The 16,474-nt window shown below is 39.4% G+C and overlaps 1 protein-coding gene across 4 annotated transcripts; it reads left to right on the top strand.

The window, feature by feature from the left end:
* The first annotated feature begins 1,975 nt into the window (after positions 1 to 1,975).
* LOC107078034 (uncharacterized) lies at positions 1,976 to 16,258 on the top strand. 4 transcript variants are annotated; one of them, XM_069192307.1, is made up of 7 exons: positions 2,088 to 2,156; positions 3,149 to 3,293; positions 3,959 to 4,033; positions 5,124 to 5,289; positions 6,636 to 6,835; positions 7,582 to 7,701; positions 10,962 to 16,258. In XM_069192307.1, the coding sequence occupies exons 3-7, from the start codon at positions 4,014 to 4,016 to the stop codon at positions 12,070 to 12,072; spliced, it is 1,617 nt and encodes a 538-aa protein (XP_069048408.1). In that variant the 5' UTR covers positions 2,088 to 2,156; positions 3,149 to 3,293; positions 3,959 to 4,013; the 3' UTR covers positions 12,073 to 16,258. The 4 variants fall into 4 exon arrangements, with proteins under 4 accessions (XP_015208231.2, XP_069048408.1, XP_015208234.2 ...); XM_015352745.2 differs by lacking the exon at positions 3,149 to 3,293 and having other exon boundaries at positions 1,976 to 2,156; XM_015352748.2 differs by lacking the exons at positions 2,088 to 2,156; positions 3,959 to 4,033 and having other exon boundaries at positions 2,170 to 3,293.
* Positions 16,259 to 16,474: the final 216 nt, after the last annotated feature.

Genomic DNA, 16,474 nt, shown 5'->3' with positions numbered 1-16,474 from the left:
GTAGGTCATGCAGAATAGGGGTCAGTGATAGGGGTCCTCTCCTCTGTGTTCTACCTAAAAGGACAGGATTATTTTACGGGAATTGGCAGCTCTTCTCCTGTTAACAATGCAAATCGATTTGCTCATGTCACGTTCCTATCAGTTCCTCAGAGAAATAACCATTTAAACATTTGAATAATGCTGTGGAAAAGCCAGCCCATAAATTAAAGGTCAACTGTCCAGATAAGATGGATGGATCATTTCAAAAACGTATCATGGACGTACAAAACTTCACATTTCAGCACTTTCAAATGCATATGACACGACGGACGTCTGTTAAAGATGGATACCTGAGTTGTACAAGAACGGAGTTTCGATGCCGTTTAATAAGTGCAAAGGCATGTATTTGAGACCTGGTTAATTGCTCAGTCCTCTTCTGTTTAATGAAAAATGCAATCCTATTTTCCACACTAATGACTCTTACTAATAGTGTTAAACACCAATTTGCCGCTTTGTAATTTCATACAAAGAGTGAAGAATAACGTTGAATGGGATCATTCATTAATTAGTGTGCAGCACCGAGCTCTTGGCTTCTGCTCAAAAGGGGCTTTCTTATGTCTTAGAAATACTTGCAGTCACTGCATGATTGTTTTTTTTTGTATCCCCTGGCTTTGGAACTGCCAATTCGGCTCTAACCTCTCTATTGCTTGGGAAGATTGAGGACCTGTTCTGGCGCTCCTCTGACTTTCACTCCTATTTGCATCTTCTGTCTGTCATTGGACAAGCTGCAAGGAAGAACTGTGGCTGACGGGAGGAGCAGCACATCTCTCACTCCACTGTTTGCTCACAGGTGCCCCCTACCAGATCCCAGAAGTCACTGCGAGAAAATCCTATCTCCTGCCCACCTTACCCTGGCAGCACTCTGCTTGCTGTGTGCCCTGTTGCTGGGGAAATCGTGGTCAAAGCCCAGGCTCCAACCCATAATACCTCACTTATAGAACTTCAGTTGAGTGCCTTCACTGTCTGAGCTGCTCGGGATCCCCACTAATCTTATTTTTCAACCTGTGTGATATTTGAGAAGTATGAGCCTGAAACAAAAGACGACGCATCAGTAAAAGGTATGTGAATAGAAAAGGTTTATATTAGGTATCACTTGTGTAATTAAAAAAAAATACATAAAATACTGTCTCCCCAAGATGAAGATGAACAGCAACCTTTAAGCTTTCAGGGTACATCATGACATCCATTTCTGAAAAACTGGTTAGTTATGCAGTTAGCCGAGTTCTTTTCATTCTCTTGCTGCCTTTAAGGGCATCTTTTTTAACAGTGAAACACCAACCAGAGGACACAAGTGTAAGCTAAATTGAGGTGTATTTAAAAACCAGAAAAGGAGGCATGTTTTACCCACAATCTTCTATTATTATGGAACAAGCAACCAAGCAATGTTGCTGAGGCCGATACCCTGACTTCTTTGGACAAACATCTGGATGAGATCCTTGGATCAATTAACTATTGATCAAGAGGCTAGACTCGCCAAAAGGCCTCCTATCGTTTGCAACCTTGTTCTTGTATTGAGTACAATCCTATACTTAAAATCGGTGTCTCGGAATTAAATCCAAAGGCAAAGCTCCAATGGATTTAGCCATAAGTCATCAGTCATTTTTGTTATTTGTAGGTGATGAAAGATATGGATATCTGGTGTTGTCACTAGTTATTTTCTCATGTGGCAAAATGTTTCAGAAATACATAATTCAAATTGCATTGCCTGGCAAACTCGTCTACAATATTTAATAATTGAAGGGGATGACTAACTGTGCATCATAAAGTGAATTATTAATTCACCTCACCAAATGACTTATTTTGGGAAAAGCTGACCTTTTTTGAGGGTTAATCTGAAATTCCCAGTGGGAGGTTGAAAAGACAGGCTCAGCAGGAGGTAACCTGCCCCCCCCAGTTCAAATTAACAGCACCTCATTACTGCTGACAAGAACATTCACAGCTAGCTGAACATTGCCACAGTCTCCGCTTCATCTCAAAGTTAAAACCTAATTTTCAGCCGCCAGAGCTGTGCGTTTTATGAAGTCTTCTATTGAGAACAGCAAAAAATCTTTCCTGACAACGGAGGAATATCAACATGATGGTTGCAGCTCTGTGAAAGAAAACAGGTTTCAGCACATGTGAGAAACATTTAATTAATCAATTGAGTACATATTAATGAACTACTACATTTAAGTATGTGTTATGGCTATGATTTGTGTATCTTTAACCATTTCAGTGTACTTCATAAATAACACCAAAGTTGCACCTGCTGTTTAGAAAGTGCTTCTTGTACTTTATTTCTACTTAATGCACTCTTCACAGAGTAAAACCTACTCTGCCCTAAACTGTAAGCTAGGAATAGTGGGTACTAGTTCAAAACCTGGGTAAGTCACTGCTGTTACAGTATATCTTTGAACGAGGTGCTTGCTTCAGTAATATGCTCTCCTGTATAAATAGAAACAAATATGAATAATAATTTTCAAAAAGAAATTAATGTTTTTAACTTTACTTTCCTTCCCATACATCTTTAGGTGGGTAGGTTTTATATCTATCATTTTACTTTCCCTTGCCTACTTCAGCATCATTTTTTGCCACCTTGAATTAAATTGTTTTTTCATGAACTTGGTATTTCTTATGGACTGAAGTGAAGAAAGACTGTTTGTTCTATCAATCATTTTGTTGTGTATCAATCTCAACAAGAGCAACAAAGCCTAAGAAAATTAATAAATAACTCAGAGAAGTACCTGCAGACATATTACAAAGATGTAGTCATTTATTAATTGCTTTGCAATCCTCCACTGTTTATACATTAACAAATAAATCACCATAGTAATGAGATGGCATTCTTGAGAAAATAGGATTCTTCCCTGAATGTAAATTTCAGAGCAGACTGCAAAGTAGTAAATGAAACCTGTGGGCTGGCAGCACACATCTGTCTTTTTCAGTATTATTTGAACTTGACTGAGGTAGAAGCGGAAATATTTCTCAGTAAGGTTCTAAAAACAAGGACGGTTATTCAGCAACATAAGAAGAAGGAAAACAGCAGCTGTTTCCAATGTTTTTACATGAATATTTGCAGCAAATCATCTGTAATCTTCAGGCTAACTGATGCTCATTTCTACAAATTCAGTGATCACACTGCAGGCCAGGACCTGGTTTGCTGTTTTGAATAGCAATAAAGGGACCGTTTGGAAAAAGGATTAGCTTCTGATCCTTTCTAAGACTTGTTTTCAGTGACCCAGGGCTTGTTAGTTCACATCCCTGTTGACTTTCAGGTAAGATTGTCCTTTTTTGTTCTTCCTCTTTATGTATTTTTTTTTCATCCGGTTTATTTTTTTCAACAGAATGTTCACTAGGAATAAGGACCCCCAAGAATTCAGTGTACTGAATTTAGTCAAAAATTTGCTCGGCTGAGGGCTAACCTCTTGGCCATGTGACGAAGAAGCTAGGGCCCCCATGCAGAGGAAGGAGTAACCAAGGGGTAGCTGGAGATGGGGTGGATCAAGACTGAAAGACATATGCAAGGGAGAGAAAGGGATAACGTATAGTATTTATAATGTTCTGGGTGAGGTAATGACATCAGGAGTGATTGTGAATTACTGACAGCTGAGTCAGACCTCGGCAGTTGTCATTCCTCCCAAACATTTTCGTTATAAAATCCATTTAATGTGCACACTGTATATGCAGGGAGGATTTCTGTAGTCTAGTGGACCTCATCAAGGACAGTGTACATTGGTTTCTCAGGAACATTGCCGTTTTCATTTTTTAATATTTCATGTTCTTCCCTGACAGTGGGGTTTTTTTTTAGCTTGAGAACCTCATTACTAAGACTGACACTACATTGATGAATAACTAATTGATGATAAATCTTTCTGACGGTTGATGGTATAGAGGCGTTTTGCTTTTGCAGCATACTTAGAACACTCTTTTATGATTTTAGGAGCTGTGAATATCAGAGTACTTGGTTTTTCATCAAAACTGAACCAGAAACCACTATGGATGAGAATGAAGACAGGTTGGTTTACTACAATGCTACCCCAAGGGGCAGATCTTTGATAAAAAATTACCTTTCTTCCTTTTGAATCTTTTTAACATTTATATAGTGTAACAAATTATCATTCCTGTAAAACATCAACAAATAGTAAAAAAAGAAAAAATGTTGAGAGGACAAAATCTACACTTTGTATTTGTGCAAAACTAAAAACAAAAGACAACTCAGTGCTTCTGAAAAGGATAAAAGTTCAGTAAAGCACATAAATTGTGTTATTTTTTTCCAATTAGTTATAAATCTTAAATTATACGGTATATAATGTTATATGCTGCTCAAACTGCCCCTTCAAATAGATTTTTTTACTGTGACAAAAGAAGGAAACCAGTGATGATAGAGACAATAATGACACTGTCAGACCTCCTGGGAAAAACTAAGGTTGCTGCTGGAAGAAGTGTTAGTGGGGCCAGCAGGGGGCGCTCACCCTGTGGTCCATGTGGGTCCTAATGCCCCAGTATAGTGATGGGGACATTATACTGTAAACAGGCGCCGTCCTTCGGATGAGACATAAAACCGAGGTCCTGACTCTCTGTGGTCATTAAAAATCCTAGGGCGGTTCTCGAAAAGAGTAGGGGTGTAACCCAGGCGTCCTGGCCAAATTTCCCATTGGCCCTTACCAATCATGGCCTCCCAATAATCCCCATCTATGAATTGGCTTCATTACTCTGCTCTCCTCCCCACTGATAGCTGATGTGTGGTGAGCGTTCTGGCGCACTATGGCTGCCGTCGCATCATCCAGGTGGGGCTGCACATTGGTGGTGGTGGAGAGGAGTCCCCTTTACCTGTAAAGCGCTTTGAGTGGAGTGTCCAGAAAAGCGCTATATAAGTGTAAGCAATTATTATTATTATTATTATTATTATTATCATTATTATTATTATTATTATTACAGTACGTATGCTACAGTAGGTGGTCGATCTTGATCCATGTCAGAGTAAGAGTCTGTGGCTTTTGATTGTCGCTGTTCAAAAGACAAAGGCTAAACTTCACACTTTACAATATCTACAAAAGGTGCTGTGACCTTTTTTTTTTACAAATGTTTTTTTTTTTCATCCGCAGGAGAAGCCCCTTCTATATCAAGGAAAAAAACATGGAGCTTCTCCACGGCAGGACGGCGAATTCCTTTGAGCACTGTTACAGAAAGAAGAGAGTGAAATCTCCCCTCAGAGACACCTCACCTGTGCCCTCTCATTACTCTGAACCTGTTTTTCTGAGATCCTACAAGGTAAACGCAAGAGCGCATTTCAGAATACTTGAGAGTGTTGATTTAATTTCATGTACGGATCACATTTTTCCCCAGACATAGCCAATTTCTCTATCCCCAAATGCTCATTGGGATTGAACTGTAATTATTTGTTTAATGAGCGTACTTCACAGTAACTGTCGATATTTCCTCTTTGCTAAAAAGACATACTGTAGCACCGAAAACGTTTCGCTTACAGTACATGGAAAACGTGCCGTAACTAACAGCCAGGTAATGGTCTCGGTTTAAAATGGTTATTATAATTAAATAATTTGGTACTGTGGTGTGTATATTAGAAATAATATTACAGTTAATTTATCCCACATTTAGGTATATATACGATTTTATTAACGTTCTATGTACTTATGAACAGCCTGGTTTTCAATAGGAGCGAGATTTTGTAGACAGGATTAAAATAATAGAATCACCTTTTTTTCAATATTTTAAAATGTTCTCAAAACGATGATCAATGCATTTTGTAGAAATTATCTGAAAACTCATAATTCGGTGACGCAAATCGGGTTTTAGAAATCGTATTTAGACTTCGTTCTTTTCTCCATTGAGATTCGGCTTGTCTAAGTCTGTATGTAGAGCTGCACAATAATGTTTGTATTTATCAGTCCAGGATGCGCGGCTATAGAGCTTGCCTTCTAGTCAGAAACGAGTGCAGTAAAATGTACGAATATATAATTAAACAGCAAATGATGATGTATGTTCATGGAGACTATGTAACATAATGTGCGTTTAACTATATTGTGCTTGTTTTTTTATTAACCAACCAAAGGACACTACGACCTGGCAGAAAAACAATAGCACATTGTTTCTGACGTTGTAGTTACTTCATAATTATTCATTATGCCAGCCAAATTACGTGAACAGCTGTTTTTAAATTAAGCAGACATCAATGGCAACTGGTGATAAAAGCACTTGTATACCTAACGTGCAACTTTTAATCAAGTGCTCTTTTGGTTAAGCATTTGAATGTTTTCTGAATAAAGCAAAGTTTCCTTCCGATTAATCTTAAACCAGGATAAACCAGGATTTACACTTTTAAACAAAATGTCGAGTTCGCATTTGACTATTATAAAGGCATGCTTGAACTTATATTAGTGTATACAGTGCCCTTCGAAGTATGCCCCAGAGACGATGTGTATAAAGTCCAAATCGTTATGGTTCTTGCTGTCTGCGTGAACATAAAACGAAAATGCCCCCAAATCAGCGCTTTAATTCTCTAAAAAAGAAAACAGTCCTGTGAAGTCCTTCACAAAACAACCTGGGAAAACATACACAGCTAGCTTTGAGACCACCTCTCCCTTCCTGTCATCTAGGGCGCGATGAAGGCCACACCCCAGCTCTGTGGTGTCCGAGACGGTGAGGATGATGATGACGTAATGAGCCTGAAGAGCGTACAGAGTATGGGGAGCACTTTGGGGTTCACAGCCATGGTCAAGAGATACAGAGGCTTAACCAGAAGACAGGCTGCTAAACACAGGCTCCCCTCTGTTTCCGTGGAAGAAGACCTTCAAAGGTATGGCAACCTTGTCTTTCAGATTAATTTAAAAATCTGATATCTGATTTATGTGATATCAGAAGAGGTTGTAACGTGCATCTCAAATGTCCTCAAGCTTACATCCACTTTTTAAACATTTTATATTTTGAGTATGAAATGTCAAATAGTAGGTAAATAATTGTCTAATTAGAAATGCTTGCTTATGCTTTTGCAAAGGTCATATGTGCAAGCATACTGTAGACGTCACTCAGATTTGCCAGTTTTAATCATGTTCGAATTACATCATGGCTCGGAGAAAGAGAAAGAAACTGCATTCTGGGAATGTTGTTGGTAGTAAAATGTAATATGACCATCACTAGACAGCTCCTGTGCTGCTAACAGCCTCTTGACTATGATTGCCAGAGATCAATTTCCCACAGTATTACAATACAACAAACGGAACTTCAAATCTGAAGGGACCACCAGAAAGACTGCACACAGCAATCAGAGGAGACCCATAAACCTAATAAAAGATCACAGTTTGTTTCATTGTGCAGAATAGTACAATACATGTATCAAGGCACTAGATTTTCCAAGCATTTCAGTAACTGAGGGAAGGCACTGGGCAGCAGTGACCAAACCAAAAAAATTCTAAATTAAAAAGAAATCTTCAACCACATTTTGATTGGAACACCAACTTACTGTGTTGTGCTTTTGTATGTTTTTGCATCTTAAACCTGGAATGTTTCTTAATATCTTCAAGCTTTTATTGCTGTTTTTTTCAGGAGCTGTTTAGTGGTTACAGGTGCTAGCTGCCCAAGATACTGCACACTTCCACCCATTTCTAAAACCTCGCTAGCCCAGAGGCAAGGACAGGAGCATTCCCCCTCTAGAGGCGGCATCAGGTACTACAATATACTGTCTGCGTGCCTATCAAACTGTATCTCTCCATATTCGTTCAGATAACAGCCAATGAAGTTTTGTCAGCAATGATTAACTAGAATTTCCATCTCTAGATCCATTATCAATACGTTGCATGGACTGGTGAGAGTCATTGCAGCTCGAAGCCTGCCCTGAAAGCACAGGTTTCAAGGTGGGGGTCAGAGGATGATGGTACCAGAAAGTCTTCCTACCAGGACACTAGAATCTGATAGGCTAACATATAATTGTTATTAGACAGAAAGTCCAGCTCTATTGCAAAACCATGACCTTAAGGCCACAGACATCGTACTTCATGAGAAGATAAGAAAAGTTACAAACAGAAGGAGGCCATTGGGCTCATATGTCCTGTTTTGTACTTTGTAGTCAGTGGATAATGGGAACTTACCCTACCATTTCTCGAAAGAAACTGAGGCAGCATAGTTGAGTAGCTTATTCCTGACCCCTACAGCCCTTTTCGTGAAGGACTGCCTCCAGTTTTAAATGCGCTTCAGCATAGTTTTCATTCGTGTTGTATGGTGTGTGTTTCACTACTGATTAGGAAGGAGTCAATTGCCTTTAAGGATCTTGATTACTGGAGATAGACCACCCTGTAGCCTTCTTTGTTCCAGATTGAAAAGTTTTAATTCTGTTAGCCTGCTAGTTTAGGATACTCCTCTAAGCCTGGTATAAGTGTTGCACGTCTGTGGACAGATTCTAGAGCAGCAATATCTATTTAGTAATGTGGTAACTAAAATTGCACACAATATTGTGAATGAGGCCTTAATAGTAAATTGTACAATTTAACATAAAATTCCTTGACTTCAAATATATACTTTTAGGTATAAATCCTAATAGATATTACCCTTTCAATTTCATTCCCACATGAACTAGAAGATGTAACTGATGTGTCGACGTAAGTACTTTTTCATGATTAGCTTCTTTAAGATCTGTGTTTCCCATTCGTTAATTTGTGTTTAAAGCCTGCATATAATATTCTGCATTTGTCTTAAACAACACCTGCTATGTGTTTGCCCAATCTTGAAAACAGTCTTAAGCTTTTTGAATTTCCTTTAAAATTAGTACACTATTTGCTGATCCTCCTATTTTGATAGAATCTGCCAAAAGTAGTCAGTAGTTGACTGACTATACTAGGATCTATATTCCATTCATCCATTTTCTAACCACTTCCTCAAATTCAGGGTCTCAGGGACGCTGGAGCCTATCCTGGCAGGGCAGGGTATACATTGGACAGGATGCCACTCCATTGCAGAGCACACGCAGACACTGTCGCAGACATACACACACACTCGCAGCAGGGCCAGTTTTCCCAGTAGCTAATTTCAACTAGCTAGACCAGTATGTCTTTCAACTGTGGTAGGAAACCAGAACACCACAGAAAAGCCCATGCAAACAAAGGGAGAACAGACAACCTCCACACAGAGGAGTGAGAGGCCCAGTGTTGTGGTACTGCAATGCTAACCAATGTGCAACCATGCCACCCCAGGAACTATATTATTGATAGAAATTTCAAAGAGTAGTAATCATAGCACAGATCCCTGTATCCCTAATTACATCACCTCATTTAATGCATTCCTCCTTAATGTTATGGTGCAATTACTCCCATCAGTTACTTTTTTCTGAAAAACAAACAAACAAGACAGCATAGAGAGCATGTGACAATCCTCTATTTTTAAAAAAACCTCTGCAGGTCAGGCAAATACAATTTATTTTAAAACAAACCGTAATGTGCATTGTTCTTTTAGTGGTAGCATGAGTGAAATCATTTTTGTTTCACTTATGTCTTTTATTAAGTTAGTGATTTGCTCTTTTATGTCTCAAATGGATAGTTTACTTAAATCCATTTGCTAAGCTTTTGAACCCTTTAAGGCAATTTTAAACATTATTCATAGAACTTCATGATGGCGGTTTTATTTTGTTTACTTAACACAACTATATGTTAGGAGGCTTGCACATTAAATTAAGAAAAAAGTAGTCAATATCTCCCTCCAATGTGTGCTGCCTAATTTTCTGCTTATTTATGATTCAAAGCCTTATCATTCTCACTCTGGAACAGCAGAATGCATTTTCAGTAGCTGTAATTTATCTAGTTTTATGTGAGTGCTTGAAAGGGGAGGGAATTATTATCTGTTGCTGGAAGCATGTGCAGGACAAATCTGGGAACGATAATACTTAAAGTGAGATGAATGCTAACAGTATTAATAATAAAGCTGGAAATGTATAGCAGGAAGGATGCCTGCTCTAGAAGGATAGAATAAACAGCTAAATGAAATATTGGGAACGATGTGAAAGTCAAGGTTAATTTGATGTCGGATGCATACCAGACGTGTAATCAAAGACTTTAATTGCATGAAATTAAAAATGTAATAGAAGCTTTTGACAGAAGGATATTGACACACACCTCTCAAATTTTAATGTCTGAATGAATTAAAAACAGATGTTGCAATTAAAAGGATTGATATTTATCTCTACTGGTTTTTCCATTGGGTGGCACTGGACAAGATTTGATTTACAAGATTGATGGAACAGTCTTCTTGGATGCTGGTGTGAAAAGCATAGTATATTTCGGGTTTCTGGGATTCACCTGAGTGGCTTTTATATCTGACAAGTCATAGTTTGCTACCCTGTTTTAAATGTTATACCAACTGTGTCAAAGAGTGCAGCAGAAATCCAGTGATTGCTATTAGACATCATCTATCTGATGTAATAGTACTTGCTCCTGAGTGGTTCACCCAGAAAAACTGCTTGCATGAGAGATGGTTGAGCTCTATGTTCCAGGCAGTGCGGGTCAAACCTGGATGATGTCACTAGCTGACTGTGACTGGGATTTGCCAAGAGGCAACATGTGATTAAATGACTGCCGCTGAGGGAAGGATGGGGATTGGTCAGCCAGGGCTTTTTCCTCTCCTGGCGACCTTTGGCGCTGTTTTTGAGGGACGTGCCCCTCTTCCTGTGCTGGGATGCATCACCTGTGACTCAGAGAGGGTGGGTCAAAGTGCATTTCCTTGATGCCTCCCCCCCATGTGAGACTATAGAGTTCGCATCCATGCATCAAAATGTGATGAATATACTGTACAAGTCGCAATTTCAAACTGGGTGGGTTTGGGTGGGATAAAATACCATAATGAACAAAAATGGTGCACCTTTTTATAGGTTATTTCTCTTTTTGTTTACTTTTGTAAATGTGTTCTAAGTATTTTGTCCAATTCTTTTTTACATTTTAAAGGCCTGATATAGAGCAAATCCATCCCCCTGAAGGGGCTGCGACTGAAAAGGTAGAGGACCAGCTACCTGTCAATCGAGACGAACAGTGTGGTGAGGGATCAGGCAGCAGGAATGGAAGAGGAGAAAGTCTGCACCCAGTTCCCCAGGCTAGGATCACCTTTCAAAGCCCGGTGGTACAAGGTGTCTTCCCTGACACTCCTGCTGGTAGTCGAGAGGAAGGAAAGGCCGATGAAGTGAAAATGCTTCGGCACACAAAATTCACCACGTCCACCATAACCTCTTCCAGCCTCAGCTCTCCCAGCAGCCGGGTCGCCAACAAATCTGGGGGAAGTTCAACAGGTAGGTACTGTGCAAAGCTGTCCAAAGAAAATAATCCTGCATATCCAGTTAACAGTGCAAAGCTGCAGCCCGGCCAGGGAAACAAGCTGTCAGATAGTGTTCTGGAGAAAAGTGAAATCCTGATGATAGAGCTGGGAATTACTTTTCCAAAAATAGAAAGCAATTTAAGATGCCGCAATCAGAAACACCCTATGAAGTCTGCGCTGAAGAAATCGTTTGACTGGAAGGCCTATTCTCGGAAGATAAGGTGCAGTGAAGCCAGGGAGCAGGATGGCGGCACAGCAGAGACCTTATCAGCGGACAATTTCCACAGAGACCGTGGCTCTCTACAGACTGCGGCCTCGTGTGCCCGTGGCTTAAAGAATACCTGCACTGCTTCCTGCAGAGAGCAAGAACTCGGACTGCTTTTCCAGAAAAGCTGTCCGTTACCACAGACGAATAACCTCCTGGAGCCATTCTCTGGATTTCGGCAGTACTTGCAGCGGCAGCTTCTCCGTTCGCCAGAGGTGTATGGAACTGGCCAGGCCCCAGCAGGGAGAGCGGACATGGCAGCTGGCCTGCCTGGCCCTGGTGGCGTACCCATCCAGAGCTATCGGAGCACCGCTGAGACACAGCTGCTTCAGCCATCACCCGCCCTAGACCTGCTGACTTCCCGGGGCCCTCTGTCCCAGTCACAGCGCACAGTGGAGCTCTCCAGTTCCCATGGAGGGATGCTGCCCAAAATCACGATGACCTGCCCCACGCCCTCTCCCAAACCCCCTTTACAAAGATAGTCTGGACCTCTCTTGTTCAACCATAGTGAAAAAGAATGGAATTGAATAACAATCTTTTGTTATTTCCACTATGGAATTCAATAACTCATGCAAAATCACTCCCTGAGGGGTTAAATGCACCAGAAAAAAAACCCAAAACAAAATCCAAGAACTGTGCCTGATCTCTCTGGCTGGCGGTGGCTTTGTAACTCAGGTCAGTGCAATGATATTTTTTGTCTGTCTCAGCTGCCATATTATTTTGGCTGCGTGTCGATTCAGACAGGCTTTGCTTTCTCTATTATAGCAAAGGCGAGCTGGGGTAAATGCACAAACAAAGGATATACAAAATTTGTATCCCAGTGAATGTGAAAGGGATCAAAGAGTAATTATATATCACTGTGAGTTTACGCCTTCTGGATATGCAAAGATGTACTGCAGAAGCCGCACAGTAAGAAACAGTTCTTACAGTGTGTTTATGTAATGTTAACCTACCTCTCCCTTCACATTTGCTACAAAGGAAAGTGACTGCGTGACTTTATAGGAATTTACTGTGGTATACAAAAAATATTACATTATGCAAATATGTAAAAAAAAGCCCAAATGTACAGTAAAGGAGCGTACAGACTAGAAAAAAAATTGAATGTATATATAATAGAAGCATGGAAAAATCACAGGAAAAATGATTATACTATTCAGAGTTACATTGAGATATTTATATAAGGGTTGTTATCAGAGTTCAGTGCCAGACTGAGTACCTCATCCACGAATCACACTAATAGGATTGATCCCTCAGGACAACAAAATGTGCAGTTTCAAAGGATAGGCGGGTCCTAGAGGTTACATTTGAATGAAAAGGTCAATTATGACCACCAAAAGAGCTTTTACAAATATCAGAAGGGTCTATTATATGTGCTGACTCATTTTAATCTGTCACACCTTCCCCCAGATGGAGGTCTGGTTTTGAAAACAGCTTTTCTAATAAGGGCAACACTAGTTTTGACTAGTCTAAGTTTTCCTTCAGAGGTTTTTTTAGAAGCGGTTCTGGTGATGAAGCAGAGAACTAAACCCATGCTCTTCTAAACTCAGAATATAGGGAGATAAAGAGTCTAGATTGACAGCACCTGTGAAATTTTGTTTTTCTATAGCACAGCCTTTCTCACTATGCGACTTCAATTCTGCGTTAATCTTTATCACTCCTGCTTCTGCTTCATAGCATAGCGCATGTAATAATATACAACGCTTCTTATGCTAAAAAACTATTGGAAAGTTAAGGAGCTTATTCTCTGAGTACACTGCTCTATATTGTTTCTTTACTGCATTAATGTAGAATGAAGGCAAAGTCACTTTTCTCATATAAAAGTGTGTTGGACAAAGCATTTCCCTCAACTTATTCCTTTGATATACTGACTGTTTGTAAGGGCAGTGAAAAAACTATGTTTCTGTTAAAGTAATGTGGATGTTACCTGCAGTTATGCATGTACTTATAAAAAGTAAAAAGTAGAAATGATGTATTCAGTAAGATAAAGAGGCTGTCTGAAAAAGGTAGATGATGAAGTAACACCTTTGTTTATTTTCACTTGACATATGCACCATTTTGGAGCATTAAAGTATATGGATTTTCCAATTTCCTATTTCATGATCTATTACTATCAATACTATTTATTAACATTTTAAAGGTAGAAACATTTTGCATTCCCTAAATATGAAAGTATGGAATAAATAATCGGCATTTGAAATAATTCAATAATTGGCTTAAGGCATTCAAAGAAATGCTGCAGATTAACATCCCAAATACTTATTTTATGTGCTATGTTTACTGATTGATTTCTGACAAAGGTTGTAGAAACCAGCTTCTTTTGTACAAGTAAAAATATATACTCAACAAGTAACTTAACCAGTGCTCACTATCCATAAACTGAACAGCAATAAACATAGGATTTGTGAATGCATGTTCACCTGAGGGGATTTGGTGTCTGACATTTCCCACAGTTGTGGTATAATGTCTTTCAAACCAGGCGTCAGCCAGACAGTGTGCTATCAGGTGTCAGCCTCACAGTGGACAAGAACAACCTTAGTTCTGGATGCTTACACATTGTCAGGCACTCATATACTGTATGCCTGTGTTTTTCGGAGGTTAGCTACAGCCTCATGACAAATCTAAAGCTCCTTGTATGGAGTCTTTGTTCAAGATGGTCATCCTGAAGATTTATGTTCCCAGTACGTACATCACCTTCTCTCAACTAACCGATCAAGTGGCAGTGTTGACTTTCAAATACACAGAGTGTTCAGTGTTCAGTGGGGACACTCACCTTTTCATGCGATGTCTCGCCATCTCCACATTAATGCACCTGAATAGGTTGTTAGACTTTCAGCAACATTCCAAACACACATAAAATGTACAGAATTTCTCCAGTTTATTGAAGACCTCAATGCTGGTGATTTCAAGCAAAGTTCAATAAAAGCAATTTATATCAAAAGTGCTGCTGTCATTTTTTATGTGAAAATTAATTGGAATTTAAGCCCCATGTTTATTTTATACCTTTTCTTATCAGTCAAGCGTAACATTCTTATTATTTTAATATATGTTTATATCTGAGTATGTGGTAACATCACTTTAATATTTTTTTCTGTTTATTGAACTTAATGGAAATGACATGGGCAATTTTTCCATTTCTTCAATTTAATGTATTGCTTCTATGTAGTACAACACATTTGTGAATGCTAGATTGATATATTAACATAGAAAAGAACAGTTCAATTTTGTTGAATGTGGCAAGGTTACTTATAAGTAGCTAATTCAACTACAGTGGTGTGAAAAAGTGTTTGCCCCCTTCCTGATTTCTTATTTTTCTGCATGTTAGTCACACTGAAATGTTTCAGATCATCAAACAAATTGAAATATTAGACAAAGATAACACAAGTAAACACAAAATGCAGTTTTTAAATGAAGGTTTTTATTATTAAGGGGAAAAAAATCCAAACCTAGATGCCCCTGTGTGAAAACGTGATTGCCCCCGAAACCTAATAACTGGTTGGGCCACCGTTAGCAGCAACAACTGCAATCAAGCGTTTGCAATAACTGGCAATGAGTCTTTTACAGCGCTGTAGAGGAATTTTGGCCCACTCATCTTTGCAGAATTGTTGTAATACAGCCACATTGGAGGGTTTTCGAGCCTTAACTGCTTTTTTAAGGTCACGCCACAACATCTCAATCGGATTCAGGTCATGACTTTGACTAGGCCACTCCAAAGTCTTAATTTTGTTTTTCTTAAGCCATTCAGAGGTGGACTTGCTGGTGTGTTGGATCATTGTCCTGCTGCAGAACCCAAGTGCTTTTCAGCTTGAGGTCACGAACAGATGGCCGGACATTCTCCTTCAGGATTTTTTGGTAGACAGCAGAATTCATGGTTCTATTTACCATGGCAAGTCTTCCAGGTCCTGAAACAGCAAAACAGCCCCAGACCAACACACTACCACCACCATATTTTACTGTTGGTATGATGTTCCTTTTCTGAAATGCTGTGTTACTTTTACGCCAGATGTAATGGGACACACACCTTCCAAAAAGATCAACTATTGTCTCGTCAGTCCACAGAGTATTTTCCCAAAAGTCTTGGGGATCATCAAGATGTTTTCTGGCAAAACTGAGATGAGCCTTTATGTTCTTTTTGCTCAGCAGTGGTTTTCGTCTTGGAACTCCATTTTTGCCCAGTTTTGCCCAGTCTTTTTCTTATGGTTAAGTCATGAACACTGACCTTAACTGAGGCAAGTGAAGCCTGCAGTTCTTTGGATGTTGTTGTGGGTTTTTTCTGACCTCTTGGATGGGTCGTCGCTGCGCTCTTGGGGTAATTTTGGTCAGCCGGTGGTTCGCTGGAGTCCCAAAGCTTTAGAAATAACTTTATAACCTTTTCCAGACTGATAAATCTCAATTACTCTGTTTCTCATTTATTCCTGAATTTCTTTGGATCGCAGCATGATGTCTAGCTTTTGAGGATCTTTTGGTCTACTTCACTTTGTCAGGCAGGTCCTATTTAAGTGATTTCTTGATTGAGAACAGGTGTGGCAGTAATCAGGCCTGGGTGTGGCTAGAGAAATTGAACTCAGCTTTCCAAAGATGTGATAAACCACAGTTGATTTATGTTTTAACGGGGGGGCAATCACTTTTTCACACAGGGCCATGTAGGTTTGGATTTTTTTTTCCCTTGATAATAAAAACCTTCATTTAAAAACTGCATTTTGTGTTTACTTGTGTTATCTTTGTCTAATATTTCAATTTGTTTGATGATCTGAAACATTTCAGTGTGACAAACATGCAAACAAATAAGAAATCAGGAAGGGGGCAAACAGTTTTTCACACCACTGTATATCTTGGTCTTTACATAATGGAAAAAGTATTCAAGAACTTACTATCCCAACATAAACA

The sequence above is a fragment of the Lepisosteus oculatus genome, chromosome 7, assembly GCF_040954835.1.
Source record: "Lepisosteus oculatus isolate fLepOcu1 chromosome 7, fLepOcu1.hap2, whole genome shotgun sequence".
In the NCBI taxonomy this organism is placed as follows: Eukaryota; Metazoa; Chordata; class Actinopteri; order Semionotiformes; family Lepisosteidae; genus Lepisosteus; species Lepisosteus oculatus.
Note: the sequence above shows the minus strand (reverse complement) of the source record. Positions and strands in the feature narration are given on the sequence as shown.